Source organism: Oncorhynchus mykiss, chromosome 6, assembly GCF_013265735.2.
Source record: "Oncorhynchus mykiss isolate Arlee chromosome 6, USDA_OmykA_1.1, whole genome shotgun sequence".
In the NCBI taxonomy this organism is placed as follows: domain Eukaryota; kingdom Metazoa; phylum Chordata; class Actinopteri; order Salmoniformes; family Salmonidae; genus Oncorhynchus; species Oncorhynchus mykiss.
Genome location: NC_048570.1, coordinates 97,786,448 through 97,803,081, shown reverse-complemented (window position 1 = coordinate 97,803,081; position 16,634 = coordinate 97,786,448). Strand labels below are relative to the sequence as shown.

The 16,634-nt window shown below is 46.4% G+C and overlaps 2 protein-coding genes across 2 annotated transcripts in view; both read right to left on the bottom strand.

Annotated features, from left to right (window-relative positions):
• Positions 1–5,423, bottom strand: part of plekhg4 (pleckstrin homology domain containing, family G (with RhoGef domain) member 4) — a 146,117-nt gene extending 140,694 nt beyond the window's left edge. Inside the window, exon 1 of the mRNA XM_036981686.1 lies at positions 4,773–5,423. Within this exon, the coding sequence (XP_036837581.1) occupies positions 4,773–4,836 (64 nt within the window). The 5' untranslated portion in view covers positions 4,837–5,423. The remainder of the gene's footprint in view (positions 1–4,772) is intronic.
• Positions 5,424–6,460: 1,037 nt separating this feature from the next.
• The window catches only part of LOC118936669 (DNA-directed RNA polymerase II subunit rpb1-like), a 116,705-nt gene continuing 106,531 nt past the window's right edge, over positions 6,461–16,634 (bottom strand). Inside the window, exons 5-8 of the mRNA XM_036981815.1 lie at positions 15,196–15,245; positions 11,716–11,828; positions 6,576–7,679; positions 6,461–6,465 (exon numbers count right to left, since the gene is read on the bottom strand). Of these exons, the coding sequence (XP_036837710.1) occupies positions 6,461–6,465; positions 6,576–7,679; positions 11,716–11,734 (1,128 nt within the window). The 5' untranslated portion in view covers positions 11,735–11,828; positions 15,196–15,245. The remainder of the gene's footprint in view (positions 6,466–6,575; positions 7,680–11,715; positions 11,829–15,195; positions 15,246–16,634) is intronic.

Sequence of the window (16,634 nt, the reverse complement as noted above, 5' to 3'; positions counted from 1 at the left end):
AGATCAGTCTCTTCATTACAACACACTAAATCTCTATCGTCTCCTACAGTCAGATCAGATCAGTCTCTTCATTACAACACACCAAACCTCTATCATCTCCTACAGTGAGATCAGATCAGTCTCTTCATTACAACACACTAAACCTCTATCGTCTCCTACAGTGAGATCAGATCAGTCTCTCCATTACAACACACTAAACCTCTATCATCTCCTACAGTGAGATCAGATCAGTCTCTCCATTACAACACACTAAACCTCTATCGTCTCCTACAGTGAGATCAGATCAGTCTCTTCATTACAACACACTAAACCTCTATCATCTCCTACAGTGAGATCAGATCAGTCTCTTCATTACAACACACTAAACCTCTATCGTCTCCTACAGTGAGATCAGATCAGTCTCTTCATTACAACACACTAAACCTCTATCGTCTCCTACAGTCAGATCAGATCAGATCAGTCTCTTCATTACAACACACTAAACCTCTATCGTCTCCTACAGTGAGATCAGATCAGTCTCTTCATTACAACACACTAAACCTCTATCGTCTCCTACAGTCAGATCAGATCAGATCAGTCTCTTCATTACAACACACTAAACCTCTATCGTCTCCTACAGTCAGATCAGATCAGTCTCTTCATTACAACACACTAAATCTCTATCGTCTCCTACAGTCAGATCAGATCAGATCAGTCTCTTCATTACAACACACCAAACCTCTATCGTCTCCTACAGTCAGATCAGATCAGATCAGTCTCTTCATTACAACACACTAAACCTCTATCGTCTCCTACAGTGAGATCAGATCAGTCTCTTCATTACAACACACTAAACCTCTATCGTCTCCTACAGTCAGATCAGATCACCCTCTTCATTACACCACACTAAACCTCTATCGTCTCCTACAGTGAGATCAGATCAGTCTCTCCATTACAACACACTAAACCTCTATCGTCTCCTACAGTCAGATCAGATCAGTCTCTTCATTACAACACACTAAACCTCTATCATCTCCTACAGTGAGATCAGATCAGTCTCTTCATTACAACACACCAAACCTCTATCGTCTCCTACAGTCAGATCAGATCAGTCTCTTCATTACAACACACCAAACCTCTATCGTCTCCTACAGTCAGATCAGATCAGTCTCTTCATTACAACACTCCAAACCTCTATCGTCTCCTACAGTCAGATCAGATCAGTCTCTTCATTACAACACACCAAACCTCTATCGTCTCCTACAGTCAGATCAGATCAGTCTCTTCATTACAACACACCAAACCTCTATCGTCTCCTACAGTCAGATCAGATCAGTCTCTTCATTACAACACACCAAACCTCTATCGTCTCCTACAGTGAGATCAGATCAGATCGGTCTCTTCATTACAACACACTAAACCTCTATCGTCTCCTACAGTCAGATCAGATCAGATCAGTCTTTTCATTACAACACACTAAACCTCTATCGTCTCCTACAGTGAGATCAGATCAGTCTCTTCATTACAATACACTGCATCTCTATCGTCTCCTACAGTCAGATCAGATCAGTCTCTTCATTACAACACACTAAACCTCTATCGTCTCCTACAGTGAGATCAGATCAGTCTCTTCATTACAACACACTAAACCTCTATCGTCTCCTACAGTGAGATCAGATCAGTCTCTTCATTACAACACACTAAACCTCTATCGTCTCCTACAGTGAGATCAGATCAGATCAGTCTCTCCATTACAACACACTAAACCTCTATCGTCTCCTACAGTGAGATCAGATCAGTCTCTTCATTACAACACACTAAATCTCTATCGTCTCCTACAGTGAGATCAGATCAGTCTCTTCATTACAACACACTAAACCTCTATCGTCTCCTACAGTGAGATCAGATCAGATCAGTCTCTCCATTACAACACACTAAACCTCTATCGTCTCCTACAGTGAGATCAGATCAGTCTCTTCATTACAACACACTAAATCTCTATCGTCTCCTACAGTCAGATCAGATCAGTCTCTTCATTACAACACACCAAACCTCTATCGTCTCCTACAGTCAGATCAGATCAGTCTCTTCATTACAACACACCAAACCTCTATCGTCTCCTACAGTCAGATCAGATCAGTCTCTTCATTACAACACTCCAAACCTCTATCGTCTCCTACAGTCAGATCAGATCAGTCTCTTCATTACAACACACCAAACCTCTATCGTCTCCTACAGTCAGATCAGATCAGTCTCTTCATTACAACACACCAAACCTCTATCGTCTCCTACAGTCAGATCAGATCAGTCTCTTCATTACAACACACCAAACCTCTATCGTCTCCTACAGTCAGATCAGATCAGTCTCTTCATTACAACACACTAAACCTCTATCGTCTCCTACAGTCAGATCAGATCAGTCTCTTCATTACAACACACTAAACCTCTATCGTCTCCTACAGTGAGATCAGATCAGATCAGTCTTTTCATTACAACACACCAAACCTCTATCGTCTCCTACAGTCAGATCAGATCAGTCTCTTCATTACAACACACCAAACCTCTATCGTCTCCTACAGTCAGATCAGATCAGTCTCTTCATTACAACACACTAAACCTCTATCGTCTCCTACAGTGAGATCAGATCAGATCAGTCTTTTCATTACAACACACTAAACCTCTATCGTCTCCTACAGTGAGATCAGATCAGTCTCTTCATTACAATACACTGCATCTCTATCGTCTCCTACAGTCAGATCAGATCAGTCTCTTCATTACAACACACTAAACCTCTATCGTCTCCTACAGTGAGATCAGATCAGATCAGTCTCTCCATTACAACACACTAAACCTCTATTGTCTCCTACAGTGAGATCAGATCAGTCTCTTCATTACAACACACTAAACCTCTATCGTCTCCTACAGTCAGATCAGATCAGTCTCTTCATTACAACACACTAAACCTCTATCGTCTCCTACAGTGAGATCAGATCAGTCTCTTCATTACAACACACTAAACCTCTATCGTCTCCTACAGTCAGATCAGATCACCCTCTTCATTACAACACACTAAACCTCTATCGTCTCCTACAGTCAGATCAGATCAGTCTCTCCATTACAACACACTAAACCTCTATCGTCTCCTACAGTTAGATCAGATCAGTCTCTTCATTACAACACACTAAACCTCTATCGTCTCCTACAGTGAGATCAGATCAGTCTCTTCATTACACCATGACACACGACTGCTAGAGGATGAGGCTATCTGACGCTAGCTAGCTGTCTCTGGTTCAGCATCCCAAATGGCACCCTATTCCCTATGTAGTGCACTACTAGGGCTCTGCCTCTGGTCTAAAGTAGTGTACTACATAGGGAATAGGGTGCCATTTGGGACACAGACTAACCCTCCGTCAGAGAGAGAGGAGATCAGGAGTCTAGTCTATCCATCACAGGACAAGCTATGTATGATACCTTTGAAAACACACTCAGAAGACTCCAATACTCTCTCTCTCTCTCTCTCTCTCTCTCTCTCTCTCTCTCTCTCTCTTTGTCTCTCTCTCTCCCCCCCTTTCTCCCCCCCCCCTCCTCTCTCTCTCTCTCCCCCCCTCTCTTTCTCTCTCTCTAAGAGGCGAGGCTTATAGAGGAGGGCTAGAACCACTACAAGAAGGACAACAGGTGGAAGGTGGAGAAGGAGGAGTTGGAGGAGGAGGTGGAGAGGAGTCACTCAGGCCAACATGTCAATGGTGACTGCTAAACAGGAGTGACTGCTAAACAGGAGTGACTGCTAAACAGGATAAGTATTTGCAGGGGGGATAAGCAGCAGTGCAGAACGGGAGGATGGTGGATGATTTAGGGATGGAGGGAGGATGGTGGATGATTTAGGGATGAACGAGGGATGAAGGTGGATGATTTAGGGATGAACGAGGGATGAAGGTAGGATGGTGGATGATTTAGGGATGAACGAGGGATGAAGGGAGGATGGTGGATGATTTAGGGATGAACGAGGGATGGAGGGAGGATGGTGGATGATTTAGGGATGAATGAGGGATGGAGGGAGGATGTTGGATGATTTAGGGATGAACGAGGGATGAAGGGAGGATGGTGGATGATTTAGGGATGAACGAGGGATCTAGGGAGGACGATGGATGATTTAGGGATGAAGGGAGGATGGTGGATGATTTAGGGATCAACGAGGGATGAAGGGAGGATGGTGGATGATTTAGGGATGAACGAGGGATGAAGGGATGATGGTGGATGATTTAGGGATGCACGAGGGATGAATGAAGGATGGTGGATGATTTAGGGATGAAGGGAGGATGGTGGATGATTTAGGGATGAACAAGGGATGGAGGGAGGATGGTGGATGATTTAGGGATGAACGAGGGATGAAGGGAGGATGGTGGATGATTTAGGGATGAAGGGAGGATGGTGGATGATTTAGGGATGAACGAGGGATGAAGGGAGGATGGTGGATGATTTAGGGATGAACGAGGGATGAAGGGAGGATGGTGGATGATTTAGGGATGAAGGGAGGATGGTGGATGATTTAGGGATGAACGAAGGATGAAGGGAGGATGGTGGATGATTTAGGGATGAAGGGAGGATGGTGGATGATTTAGGGATGAACGAGGGATGAAGGGAGGATGGTGGATGATTTAGGGATGAAGGGAGGATGGTGGATGATTTAGGGATGAACGAGGTATGAAGGGAGGATGGTGGATGATTTAGGGATGAAGGGAGGATGGTGGATGATTTAGGGATGAACGAGGGATAAAGGAGGGAGAGATATGTACCTGTCTCTTCTTGCTCTTGGGGCTCAGTATCTGAGTGGTTCTCTTCCTCGTCCTCTTGCTCCATCTCCTCCGGTCTCTCGGTCTCTGATTCAGTGGAAGGTGTGTAGTGCGTTGGTGTTTGGTGGTCAGTGGGAGTGGGGGCTAAGTGTATGAGAGTCTCGGTCAGAGTGTTCAGTGTCTGGTCCTCTCCTTGGGGAGTGTCTGATTGGCCGGTGGAGACCTCAGGGTCATCATGGTGAGAGACTGTCTCACTGGTGTCAACCACCTGTAAGATGCCAACATGGCTACCCCTCTCCCCTGTCTCTGTCTCTGTCCTGGTTTCTGAACCACTATCCCTCCTCTCCTCTGTCTCTGTCCTGGTTTCTGAACCCCTATCCCTCCTTTCCCCTGTCTCTGTCCTGGTTTCTGAACCCTGATCCCTCTCCTCTGTCTCTGTCCTGGTTTCTGAACCCCTATCCCCCCTCTCCTCTGTCTCTGTCCTGGTTTCTGAACCCTGATCCCTCTCCTCTGTCTCTGTCCTGGTTTCTGAACCCTGATCCCTCTCCCCTGTCTCTGTCCTGGTTTCTGAACCCTGATCCCTCTCCTCTGTCTCTGTCCTGGTTTCTGAACCACTATCCCTCCGCTCCCCTGTCTCTGTCCTGGTTTCTGAACCCCTATCCCTCCTCTCCTCTGTCTCTGTCCTGGTTTCTGAACCACTATCCCTCCTCTCCTCTGTCTCTGTCCTGGTTTCTGAACCCTGATCCCTCCTCTCCTCTGTCTCTGTCCTGGTTTCTGAACCCCTATCCCTCCTCTCCTCTGTCTCTGTCCTGGTTTCTGAACCCCGATCCCTCTCCTCTGTCTCTGTCTCACTGATGCCAACATGGCTACTCCTCTCCTCTGTCTCTGTCCTGGTTTCTGAACCCTGATCCCTCTCCTCTGTCTCTGTCCTGGTTTCTGAACCCCTTTCCCTCCTCTCCTCTGTCTCTGTCCTGGTTTCTGAACCCCTATCCCTCCTCTCCTCTGTCTCTGTCCTGGTTTCTGAACCCCTATCCCTCCTCTCCTCTGTCTCTGTCCTGGTTTCTGAACCCCTATCCCTCCTCTCATCTGTCTCTGTCCTGGTTTCTGAACCCCTATCCCTCCTCTCCTCTGTCTCTGTCCTGGTTTCTGAACCCCTATCCCTCCTCTCCTCTGTCTCTGTCCTGGTTTCTGAACCCTGATCCCTCTCCTCTGTCTCTGTCCTGGTTTCTGAACCCCTATCCCTCCTCTCCTCTGTCTCTGTCCTGGTTTCTGAACCCTGATCCCTCTCCTCTGTCTCTGTCTCACTGATGCCAACATGGCTACTCCTCTCCTCTGTCTCTGTCCTGGTTTCTGAACCCCGATCCCTCTCCTCTGTCTCTGTCCTGGTTTCTGCACCCCTATCCCTCCTATCCTCTGTCTCTGTCCTGGTTTCTGAACCCCTATCCCTCTCCTCTGCCCTGGTTTCTGAACCACTATCCCTCCTCTCCTCCACCTCCTCCCCTGTTCCTGTCTCTTCCGGGACTCTGTCTGTCTCCTCACTGTGAACAGTGCCATCTTCCCGACTGAGAGACTCTTCCCTCTCCACTATACTATGTGACTGGGTTAAAACCTCCTCTCTGTCAGTCTGAGGGTGACTGAGAGACTCTTCCCTCTCCACTATACTGTGTGAATGGGTTAAAACCTCCTCGCTGTCAGTCTGGGGGTCAGAAACCACCGATAGGGCTGTGGCGTCACACACTGACCAGTGAGACTCAGACACACGCTCAGAGACACGTTGTGTTAGCCTCTGGAGACGAGCAGCGTTACCTTCTGTACGGTCTGACGCTGTCCCCTCACCGCTGACCCCCTCTCTGGCCGTAGGGGAGGTGGGGGCCGTAGGGGAGGTGGGGGCCGTAGGGGAGGTGGGGGCCATGGGGCCCATGGAGGCCGTAGGGGAGGTGGGGCCCATGGGGGCCGTAGGGGAGGTGGGGGCCGTAGGGGAGGTGGGGGCCATGGGGCCCATGGAGGCCGTAGGGGAGGTGGGGGCCGTAGGGGAGGTGGGGCCCATGGGGGCCGTAGGGGAGGTGGGGGCCATAGGGGAGGTGGGGACCGTAGGGGAGGTGGGGGCCGTAGGGGAGGTGGGGGCCGTAGGGGAGGTGGGGGCCGTTGGGGAGGTGGGGGCCGTTGGGGAGGTGGGGGCCGTAGGGGAGGTGGGGGCCGTTGGGGAGGTGGGGGCCGTTGGGGTGAGGATGACAGGGGAAAACACGTCGTTGTTCAGGTATTCCTCGATGAGTCTGGAACACACCATGGACTGGGAGAAAGTGCTGCTTTTCACCGGGGCATGAAGGGGCTGGGAGGGGGTTGCTTTGGGGGGGTGTCGGGCTGTAGTCCAGGGTTTATGCAGGTTCCTGTAGTTCAGACTAACAGACTGTGTTAAGGATCCTTTCTGAGGAGAGAAGCGCGGTAGAGAGATCTCTTCCAGTTCAACATACTCTCCCTCAGCGTCCGAGTCCTCTTCTGCTGCGATGTCAAAACCTTTCCCATCGTCCCTGGTCTCGATAGGCTGGCTCAACCGTGGGAGGAGCTTCACTTCCGTACTCTCTCCACACTGGGCCTTTGATGTGTCAATCAAAATGCATCTGGCCCTATCCGAAGGCTTGAAGACGTCCTGTTCCCTCCCCCCGTCCCCTTCTCCCTTGGTAGGGACTCTGATAGGTGCAGCCACCATAGCCGTGGGTCTGTTAATGAACTGAGGGTGTACTACATCCTCCCAGGGTACTCTGAAGATGTCGTTCTCTGCAGAAAGGAGGCAGTGGGACAGTGTCCTCCCCGACCCTGTCCCCGACCCTGTCCCAGACCCTGTCCCAGACCCTGTCTCCGACCCTGTCCCAGACCCTGTCTCCGTTCCTGCTCCACTCCGTTCCCTGTTGACTGAGAATAACAATAATTTATTAATCCACACCAGAAGAAACTGGCAGCCCCCCAAGTTTTCTGTTGGACATAAAATACTGTAAAAACACCAGCCAATCAGCTCCTACATCACAATGACATCACAATACCCCATAATGACATCACAATACCCCATAATGACATCACAATGACATCACAATACCCCATAATGACATCACAATACCCCATAATGACATCACAATGACATCACAATACCCCATAATGACATCACAATACCCCATAATGACATCACAATGACATCACAATACCCCATAATGACATCACAATACCCCATAATGACATCACAATGACATCACAATACCCCATAATGACAAAGCAAACACAGGTTTTTAGACATTTTTGTAAATGTATTCAAAATAAAAAACGGAAATATCACATTTCCATCATAAGTATTCAGACCCTTTACTCAGTACTTTGTTGAAGCACCTTTGGCAGCGATTACAGCCTCCAGTCTTCTTGGGTATGACGCTACAAGCTTGTCACACCAGTATTTGGGTAGTTTCTCCCAATCTTCTCTGCAGATCCTCTCAAACTCTGTCAGGTTGGATAGGGAGCATCACTGCACAGCTATTTGCAGGTCTCACCAGAGATGTTCAATCTGGTTCAAGTCTGGGCTCTGGCCAAGGACATTCAGAGACTTGTCCCGAAGCCACTCCTGTGTTGTCTTGGCTGTGTGCTTAGGGTCATTGTCCTGTTGGAAGGTGAACCTTCACCCCAGTCTGAGGTCCTGAGCGCTCTGGAGCAGGTTTTCATCTAGGATCTCTCTGTACTTTGCTCCGTTCATCTTTGCCTCGATCCTGACTAGTTTCCCAGTCCCTGCCGCTGAAAAACATCAACACAGCATGATGCCACCACCATGCTTCAGCATAGGGATGGTGCCAGGTTTCCTCCAGAAGTGAAGCTTGGCATTCAGTCCAAAGGGTTCAATCTTGGTTTCATCAGACCAGAGAATATTGTTTATCGGTCTGAGAGTCTTTAGGTGCCTTTTGGCAAACTCCAAACGGGCTGTAGGAGTGGCTTCCGTCTGGCCACTCGACCATAAAGGCCTAATTGGTGGAGTGCTGCAGAGATGGTTGTTCTTCTGGAAGGTTCTCCCATCTCCACAGAGGAACTCTGGAGCTCTGTCAGAGTGACCATCGGGTTCTTGGTCACCTCACTGACCAAGGCCCTTCTCCCCCAGATTGCTCAGTTTGGCCGGGCGGCCAGCTGCAGCAGACATTTTTTGGTACCCTTCCCCAGATCTGTGCCTCGACACAATCCTGTCTCTGAGCTCTACAGACAATTCCTTCGACCTCATGTGTCATGACGTTGCCCTCGTTGGGTACAGCGAGCACCATCCCCCTCTCTCTCTCTGTCCTACACCCAGGCTGCTGTTAGGCAGGTCATAAATTCCTGGAGGAGATTCTTCCTCATGGCCAGACAGTATAGAGAGAGAGAGTGAGTTTTCATAGAGAGAACAAAGGAATTTCTTCCACCTCACAGAACTTGAGAACTGAACAATATTCGTGTTCTGAAGAATGTATAAAAGGTTGGTAAAGTAGCCAGCTACGAACTGGTCCGTTTGGAACAATTTTGTGAAACTCATGAGAGACAATACAGCCACATTACCATAACCCTGTTTATACAAGAGTCTCAGTTGTGAGGGTTGCATCTAATTGTTGTATAAAATGAATGAGTAAAGATGAAACTATTTGTTTAATGAAGGAAACTCCAAATCCCTTTGGAGTTTAACTGAGTCATAGGCCCGCCCCCTGAGCACAGACATTGATCCGGCATCATGGGCCCGCCCCTTTCTGCTCTTCCGAATATAACCCCCACCTTGGGAATTTATCTTCAGACCATGCTTCTCTTAATTACGAGAGGGCTAAGGTTTGAGTAGAGACCAAGCTTACCTCAATTACGAGAGGGCTAAGGTTTGAGTAGAGACCAAGCTTACCTCAATTACGAGAGGGCTAAGGTTTGAGTAGAGACCAAGCTTACCTCAATTACGAGAGGGCTATGGTTTGAGTAGAGACCAAGCTTACCTCAATTACGAGAGGGCTATGGTTTGAGTAGAGACCAAGCTTACCTCAATTACGAGAGGGCTAAGGTTTGAGTAGAGACCAAGCTTACCTCAATTACGAGAGGGCTATGGTTTGAGTAGAGACCAAGCTTACCTCAATTACGAGAGGGCTAAGGTTTGAGTAGAGACCAAGCTTACCTCAATTACGAGAGGGCTATGGTTTGAGTAGAGACCAAGCTTACCTCAAATTACGAGAGGGCTATGGTTTGAGTAGAGACCAAGCTTACCTCAATTACGAGAGGGCTAAGGTTTGAGCCCATTGCTGAATAATTAAACCATACCACGTGGTTAAACTCTGAGACTATCGAACCCGGCAGAATAAGAACAAGTCTTTGATCCTAATTACTAGTCTGCAGCATCTATTCTATCACGACATTGCTGAATGTTACTCTGAACTATCCATTCTAACCACGGCAGAAAGACTCTACAACAGAAACAAACAGAGATCACGACGACACACTTATATATATATATATTGATCGCAATTATTCCAGAATGAGTGAGCGTTCATGTGCAAAGGATTAGCATTTCAATTGTTATAATTATCAACTTTGTCGTGTCTTTTATCTCAGTCGACTCCCACTTCCCTTTTGTCTACCAAGCCGCGATGCCGGTTTAGCCCACTAGGGCACATCCCCTATAATTTCCTTGTAACTGTATCTACTGTTTGTTTGTGCATTTCTGTGATTATTTAGTTAGTAAATAAATGATTTAAGACAATTGATGTATGGATGACTCATAGTGAAGACTGGGTTCGTGCAGATAACCAACAATTTACGACGTTTGGAATGAGACTAACGTGAGGTAAATAATAATTCATTAATCAGAAGACTAATTGATCAGATATTAAAATACCTGAAAGTTATATTAGGAAAATTATACATTCGTAATCTGAATATTTTCCTTGGTGCCCCGACTTCCTAGTTAATTACATTTACATGATTAAGTTAGTTTAGTCACGTAATAATAATTACAGATAATTTTTTATAAATATAAGTCTTCAGTTTAATGATGCCAAAGACACGACACACGGCTTGGTTTTTGCTCTGACATGCACTGTCAACTGTGGGACCTCATATAGACAGGTGTGTGCCTTTCCAAATCATGTCCAATCAATTGAATTTACCACAGGTGGACTCCAATCAAGTTGTAGAAACATCTCAAGGATGATCAATGGAAACAGGATCCACCTGAGAACAATTTAGAGTCTCACAGCAAAAGGGTCTGAATACTTATGTAAATAAAGTATTTTTGTTTTTGTATCTTTAATACATTTGCAAAAATGTCTAAAATCTGTTTTCGCTTTGTCATTATGGGCTATTGTGATGTCATTATGGGGTATTGTGATGTCATTATGGGGTATTGTGATGTCATTATGGGGTATTGTGATGTCATTATGGGGTATTGTGATGTCATTATGGGGTATTGTGACCTCATTATGTGGTATTGTGACCTCATTATGTGGTATTGTGATGTCATTATGGGGTATTGTGACCTCATTATGTGGTATTGTGACGTCATTATGGGGTATTGTGTGTAGATTGATGAGGATTTCTTTTTTTTATTGAACCCATTTTATAATAAGGCTGTAAAGTAACAAAATGTGTAAAAAGTCAAGGGGTCTGAATACTTTCTGAATGTATTGTATATACAAAAGTAAGCAATGTTTGAAAATTAAAATGTTTTAGTCAAAAAGTATATATGTTTGAGATTCATGCGGTCAATTTGCAGTCTACAAATTACTAGTAATTATGTTCCAGCCCCCCAGCCAGCCGCTCCAGAACAAAATCGTCCCGCGGCTGAAACTAGTTGATGATCCCTGCATTAACCCCGCCCAAATAACCACACACACACACACACACACACACACACACACACACACGTTGGAGGAGCTGAAGCAGAGGGCAGTTACAGTGTCCAATCAGAGCAGTTTACCTGAGTGGAGCCAAGCCATGGTGAACAGGGAGGTGTAGGCTAGCTCTGGTAACTTTACCTCCTCTACATGCTGCCCACTGGGGGCCAGACAGCGCAGGATGAGACAGGGTGGGCTGGAGGGGGGGAGAGAGAGAGAGGTTACCCGGTTACCTTACATTGCTGCCCGCTGAGGGCCAGACAACGCATGATGATACAGGGTGGGCTGGAGAGAGAGACACCATGCCCAAACCGGACACACGCGTGCGTCTGCCATCGTGCGCAAATTGATGTTGTCCCCCCCACACCAAACACGATCACGACACTCAGGTTGAAATATCAAAACAAACTAAACTAATTATATTAATTTGGGGACAGGTCGAAAAGCATTAAACATTAATGGCAATTTAGCTAGCTAGCTTGCAGTCGCTAGCTAACTTATCCTATTTAGCTAGCTAGTTTGCTGTTGCTAGCTAATTTGTCCTATTTAGCTAGTTAGCTTGCAGTTGATAGCTCATTTGTCCTATTTAGCTAGCTAGCTTGCAGTTGCTAACTAACGTATCCTATTTAGCTAGCTAGCTTGCTGTTGCTAGCTAATTTGTCCTATTCAGCTAGTTAGCTTGCAGTTTCTAGCTAATTTGTTCTAGGATATAAATATTGAGTTGTTATTTTACCTGAAATGCACAAGGTCCTCTACTCTGCCAATTAATCCACACATAAAACAGTCAACCGAATAATTTCTAGTCATCTCTCCTCTTTCCAGGCTTCTTCTTCTTCTTTGGACTTTATATGACGATTGGCAACTAACTTTCATAATAAGGTGCATTACCACAACCGACCTCCGTTCATCTTTCAATCACCCACGTGGGTATAACCAATGAGGAGATGGCACGTGGGTTCAGTATATGCTTCTAAAAGCCAATGAGGAGATGGGAATAGGCGGGACTTGCATCGCGTTCGGCGTCACAAATAGAAGCAACTTCTATTTTAGCTGCCTGGCAACACAAACTGTTCGTTGGCGCGCGCGAGCGACGTGGGTGCAATGATTGAATAACATGTATGTGTATATTTATTTTGCAACACGGTTACCACGTCCGGTTTGGATAGTGAGAGAAAGAGGTTACCTGGTTACCTGGTTACCAGGGCTGAGCGGTGTACCGTATTTTACAATATACCGGTATTGATACAAGGACCGGTTTGGGTTTTTACTTTGCCTTCTATAACGGTATGTTTGGTTTGTAAAAGGTGATACGTCATTTCGTTTGTATGGTTTACGCGCTACTTGAGTTGACTCTCTCGCCAAGCCCCGCCCCCTTGTCACACAAGGAGCGCCATTGGTCAATGCAGCAGATGCAACAATATGTTGATGACAACATTGGTGCTTTCCACTTTGCTTCTTAATGTCAATCCACAAGCGTTCTATAATTACACTATTTAGTTTGTGTTTCTTATTGCCTGTGTATCTTACTATCTGCTAGTTTGTATTTTCTTAGCAAGTTGGTAAATTAAAATCTTGTTAGCAGCTAATGCTAGTCGTTATTTAGCTGGCTAGCTAGCTAATACATGTATGGAGTCAGAACAAACGGAGCTAGCTAATACATGGGGCCCTCTGTTCACACCGTTGACATCAGCAAACCGCTCAACGCCATACACGTGATCCGCGGTTGTGAGGCCGGTTGGAGGTAGTACAAAATTGGAGGCGGCTTATGGTAGAGAAATGAACATTAAATTCTCTGGCAACAGCTCTGGTGGACATTCCTGTAGTCAACATGCCAATTGTACGCTCCCTCAAAACTTCAGACATCTGTGGCATTGTGTTTGTTGTGTGACAAAACTTCACATTTTTAGACTGGCCTTTTATTGTCCCCAACACAAGGTGCACCTGTGTAATGATCATGCTGTTTAATCAGCTTCTTGATATGCCACACCTGTCAGGTGGATGGATTATCTTGGCAAAGGTGAAATGCTCACTAATTGGGATGTAAACAAAATTGTGCACAAAATTTGAGAGAAATAAGCTTTTTGTGCATATAGAACATTTCTGGGATCTTTTATTTCAGCTCATGACATGGAACAAACACTTTATATGTCGAGTTTATATTTTAGTTCTGTCACGCCCTGATCTGTTTCACCCGTCCCTGTGTTTGTCTCCACCCCCTCCAGGTGTCGCTTATTTTCCCCAGCGTATTTATCCCTGTGTTTCCTGTCTCTCTGTACCAGTGTATTTATCCCTGTGTTTCCTGTCTCTCTGTGCCAGTGTATTTATCCCTGTGTTTCCTGTCTCTCTGTACCAGTGTATTTATCCCTGTGTTTCCTGTCTCTCTGTGCCAGTGTATTTATCCCTGTGTTTCCTGTCTCTCTGTGCCAGTGTATTTATCCCTGTGTTTCCTGTCTCTCTGTACCAGTGTATTTATCCCTGTGTTTCCTGTCTCTCTGTACCAGTGTATTTATCCCTGTGTTTCCTGTCTCTCCGTACCAGTGTATTTATCCCTGTGTTTCCTGTCTCTCCGTACCAGTGTATTTATCCCTGTGTTTCCTGTCTCTCTGTACCAGTGTATTTATCCCTGTGTTTCCTGTCTCTCTGTCCCAGTGTATTTATCCCTGTGTTTCCTGTCTCTCTGTACCAGTGTATTTATCCCTGTGTTTCCTGTCTCTCTGTGGCAGTGTATTTATCCCTGTGTTTCCTGTCTCTCTGTGCCAGTGTATTTATCCCTGTGTTTCCTGTCTCTCTGTCCCAGTGTATTTATCCCTGTGTTTCCTGTCTCTCTGTACCAGTGTATTTATCCCTGTGTTTCCTGTCTCTCTGTACCAGTGTATTTATCCCTGTGTTTCCTGTCTCTCTGTGCCAGTGTATTTATCCCTGTGTTTCCTGTCTCTCCGTACCAGTGTATTTATCCCTGTGTTTCCTGTCTCTCTGTACCAGTGTATTTATCCCTGTGTTTCCTGTCTCTCTGTACCAGTTCGTCTTGTACGTTTAGTCAAGTCAACCAGCGTGTTTTTCCCCATACTCATTTTGCTAGTCTTCCCGGTTTTGACCACTGCCCTGACCTTGAATCTGCCTGCCCTGACCTTGAGTCTGCCTGCCCTGACCTTGAGTCTGCCTGCCCTGACCTTGAATCTGCCTGCCCTGACTTTGAGTCTGCCTGCCCTGACCTTGAGTCTGCCTGCCCTGACCTTGAGTCTGCCTGCCCTGACCTTGAGTCTGCCTGCCCTGACCTTGAGTCTGCCTGCCCTGACCTTGAGTCTGCCTGCCCTGACCTTGAGTCTGCCTGCCCTGACCTTGAATCTGCCTGCCCTTCGGTACCTATTGGACTCTGAACTGGTTTTGACCTTTTGCCTGTACACAACCATTCTCTTGCCTAACCCCCCTTTCTGGATGAAATAAACATTGCAAGACTCCAACCATCTGCCTCCTGTGTCTCCATCTGGGTCTCGCCTTGTGCCTTGATAAGTTCCGTGTAGAAAGAGAGACGGAGAGCCAAAGAATGAGAGGGGATGTCTCACCTGGGGGTGTTGGTGGAGGAGGAGCTGGGGGAGACAGAGGGCGATGCCACCTGAAAGAAAACATTCATAAAAGGGTTTTAGTAGACTTATTCTACATACAATATAAAAGGTGCCTCTGCCATTTGAATACAACAACAAACATTTAAAAACGACTGAGGATTTAACATGCAATAAAATGAGAGAATGAACAGCTCAGACAAGACTGGCTGTGGTTATAATCAGGAGGAGGGAATGAACAGCTCAGACAAGTCTGGCTGTGGTTATAATCAGGGGGAATGAACAGCTCAGACAAGACTGGCTGTGGTTATAATCAGGAGGAGGGAATGAACAGCTCAGACAAGACTGACTGTGGTTATAATCAGGAGGAGGGAATGAACAGCTCAGACAAGACTGGCTGTGGTTATAATCAGGAGGAGGGAATGAACAGCTCAGACAAGTCTGGCTGTGGTTATAATCAGGGGGAATGAACAGCTCAGACAAGACTGGCTGTGGTTATAATCAGGAGGAGGGAATGAACAGCTCAGACAAGACTGACTGTGGTTATAATCAGGAGGGAATGAACAGCTCAGACAAGACTAGCTGTGGTTATAATCAGGAGGAGGGAATGAACAGCTCAGACAAGACTGGCTGTGGTTATAATCAGGAGGAGGGAATGAACAGCTCAGACAAGACTGGCTGTGGTTATAATCAGGAGGAGGGAATGAACAGCTCAGACAAGACTGGCTGTGGTTATAATCAGAAGGAGGGAATGAACAGCTCAGACAAGACTGGCTGTGGTTATAATCAGGAGGAGGGAATGAACAGCTCAGACAAGTCTGGCTGTGGTTATAATCAGGGGGAATGAACAGCTCAGACAAGACTGGCTGTGGTTATAATCAGGAGGAGGGAATGAACAGCTCAGACAAGACTGGCTGTGGTTATAATCAGGAGGAGGGAATGAACAGCTCAGACAAGACTGGCTGTGGTTATAATCAGGAGGAGGGAATGAACAGCTCAGACAAGACTGGCTGTGGTTATAATCAGAAGGAGGGAATGAACAGCTCAGACAAGACTGGCTGTGGATATAATCAGGAGGAGGGAATGAACAGCTCATACAAGACTGGCTGTGGTTATAATCAGGAGGGAATGAACAGCTCAGACAAGACTGGCTGTGGTTATAATCAGGAGGGAATGAACAGCTCAGACAAGACTGGCTGTGGTTATAATCAGGAGGAGGGAATGAACAGCTCAGACAAGACTGGCTGTGGTTATAATCAGGAGGATGGAATGAACAGCTCAGACAAGACTGGCTGTGGTTATAATCAGGAGGGAATGAACAGCTCAGACAAGACTGGCTGTGGTTATAATCAGGAGGAGGGAATGAACAGCTCAGACAAGACTGGCTGTGGTTATAATCAGGAGGATGGAATGAACAGCTCAGACAAGACTGGCTGTGGTTA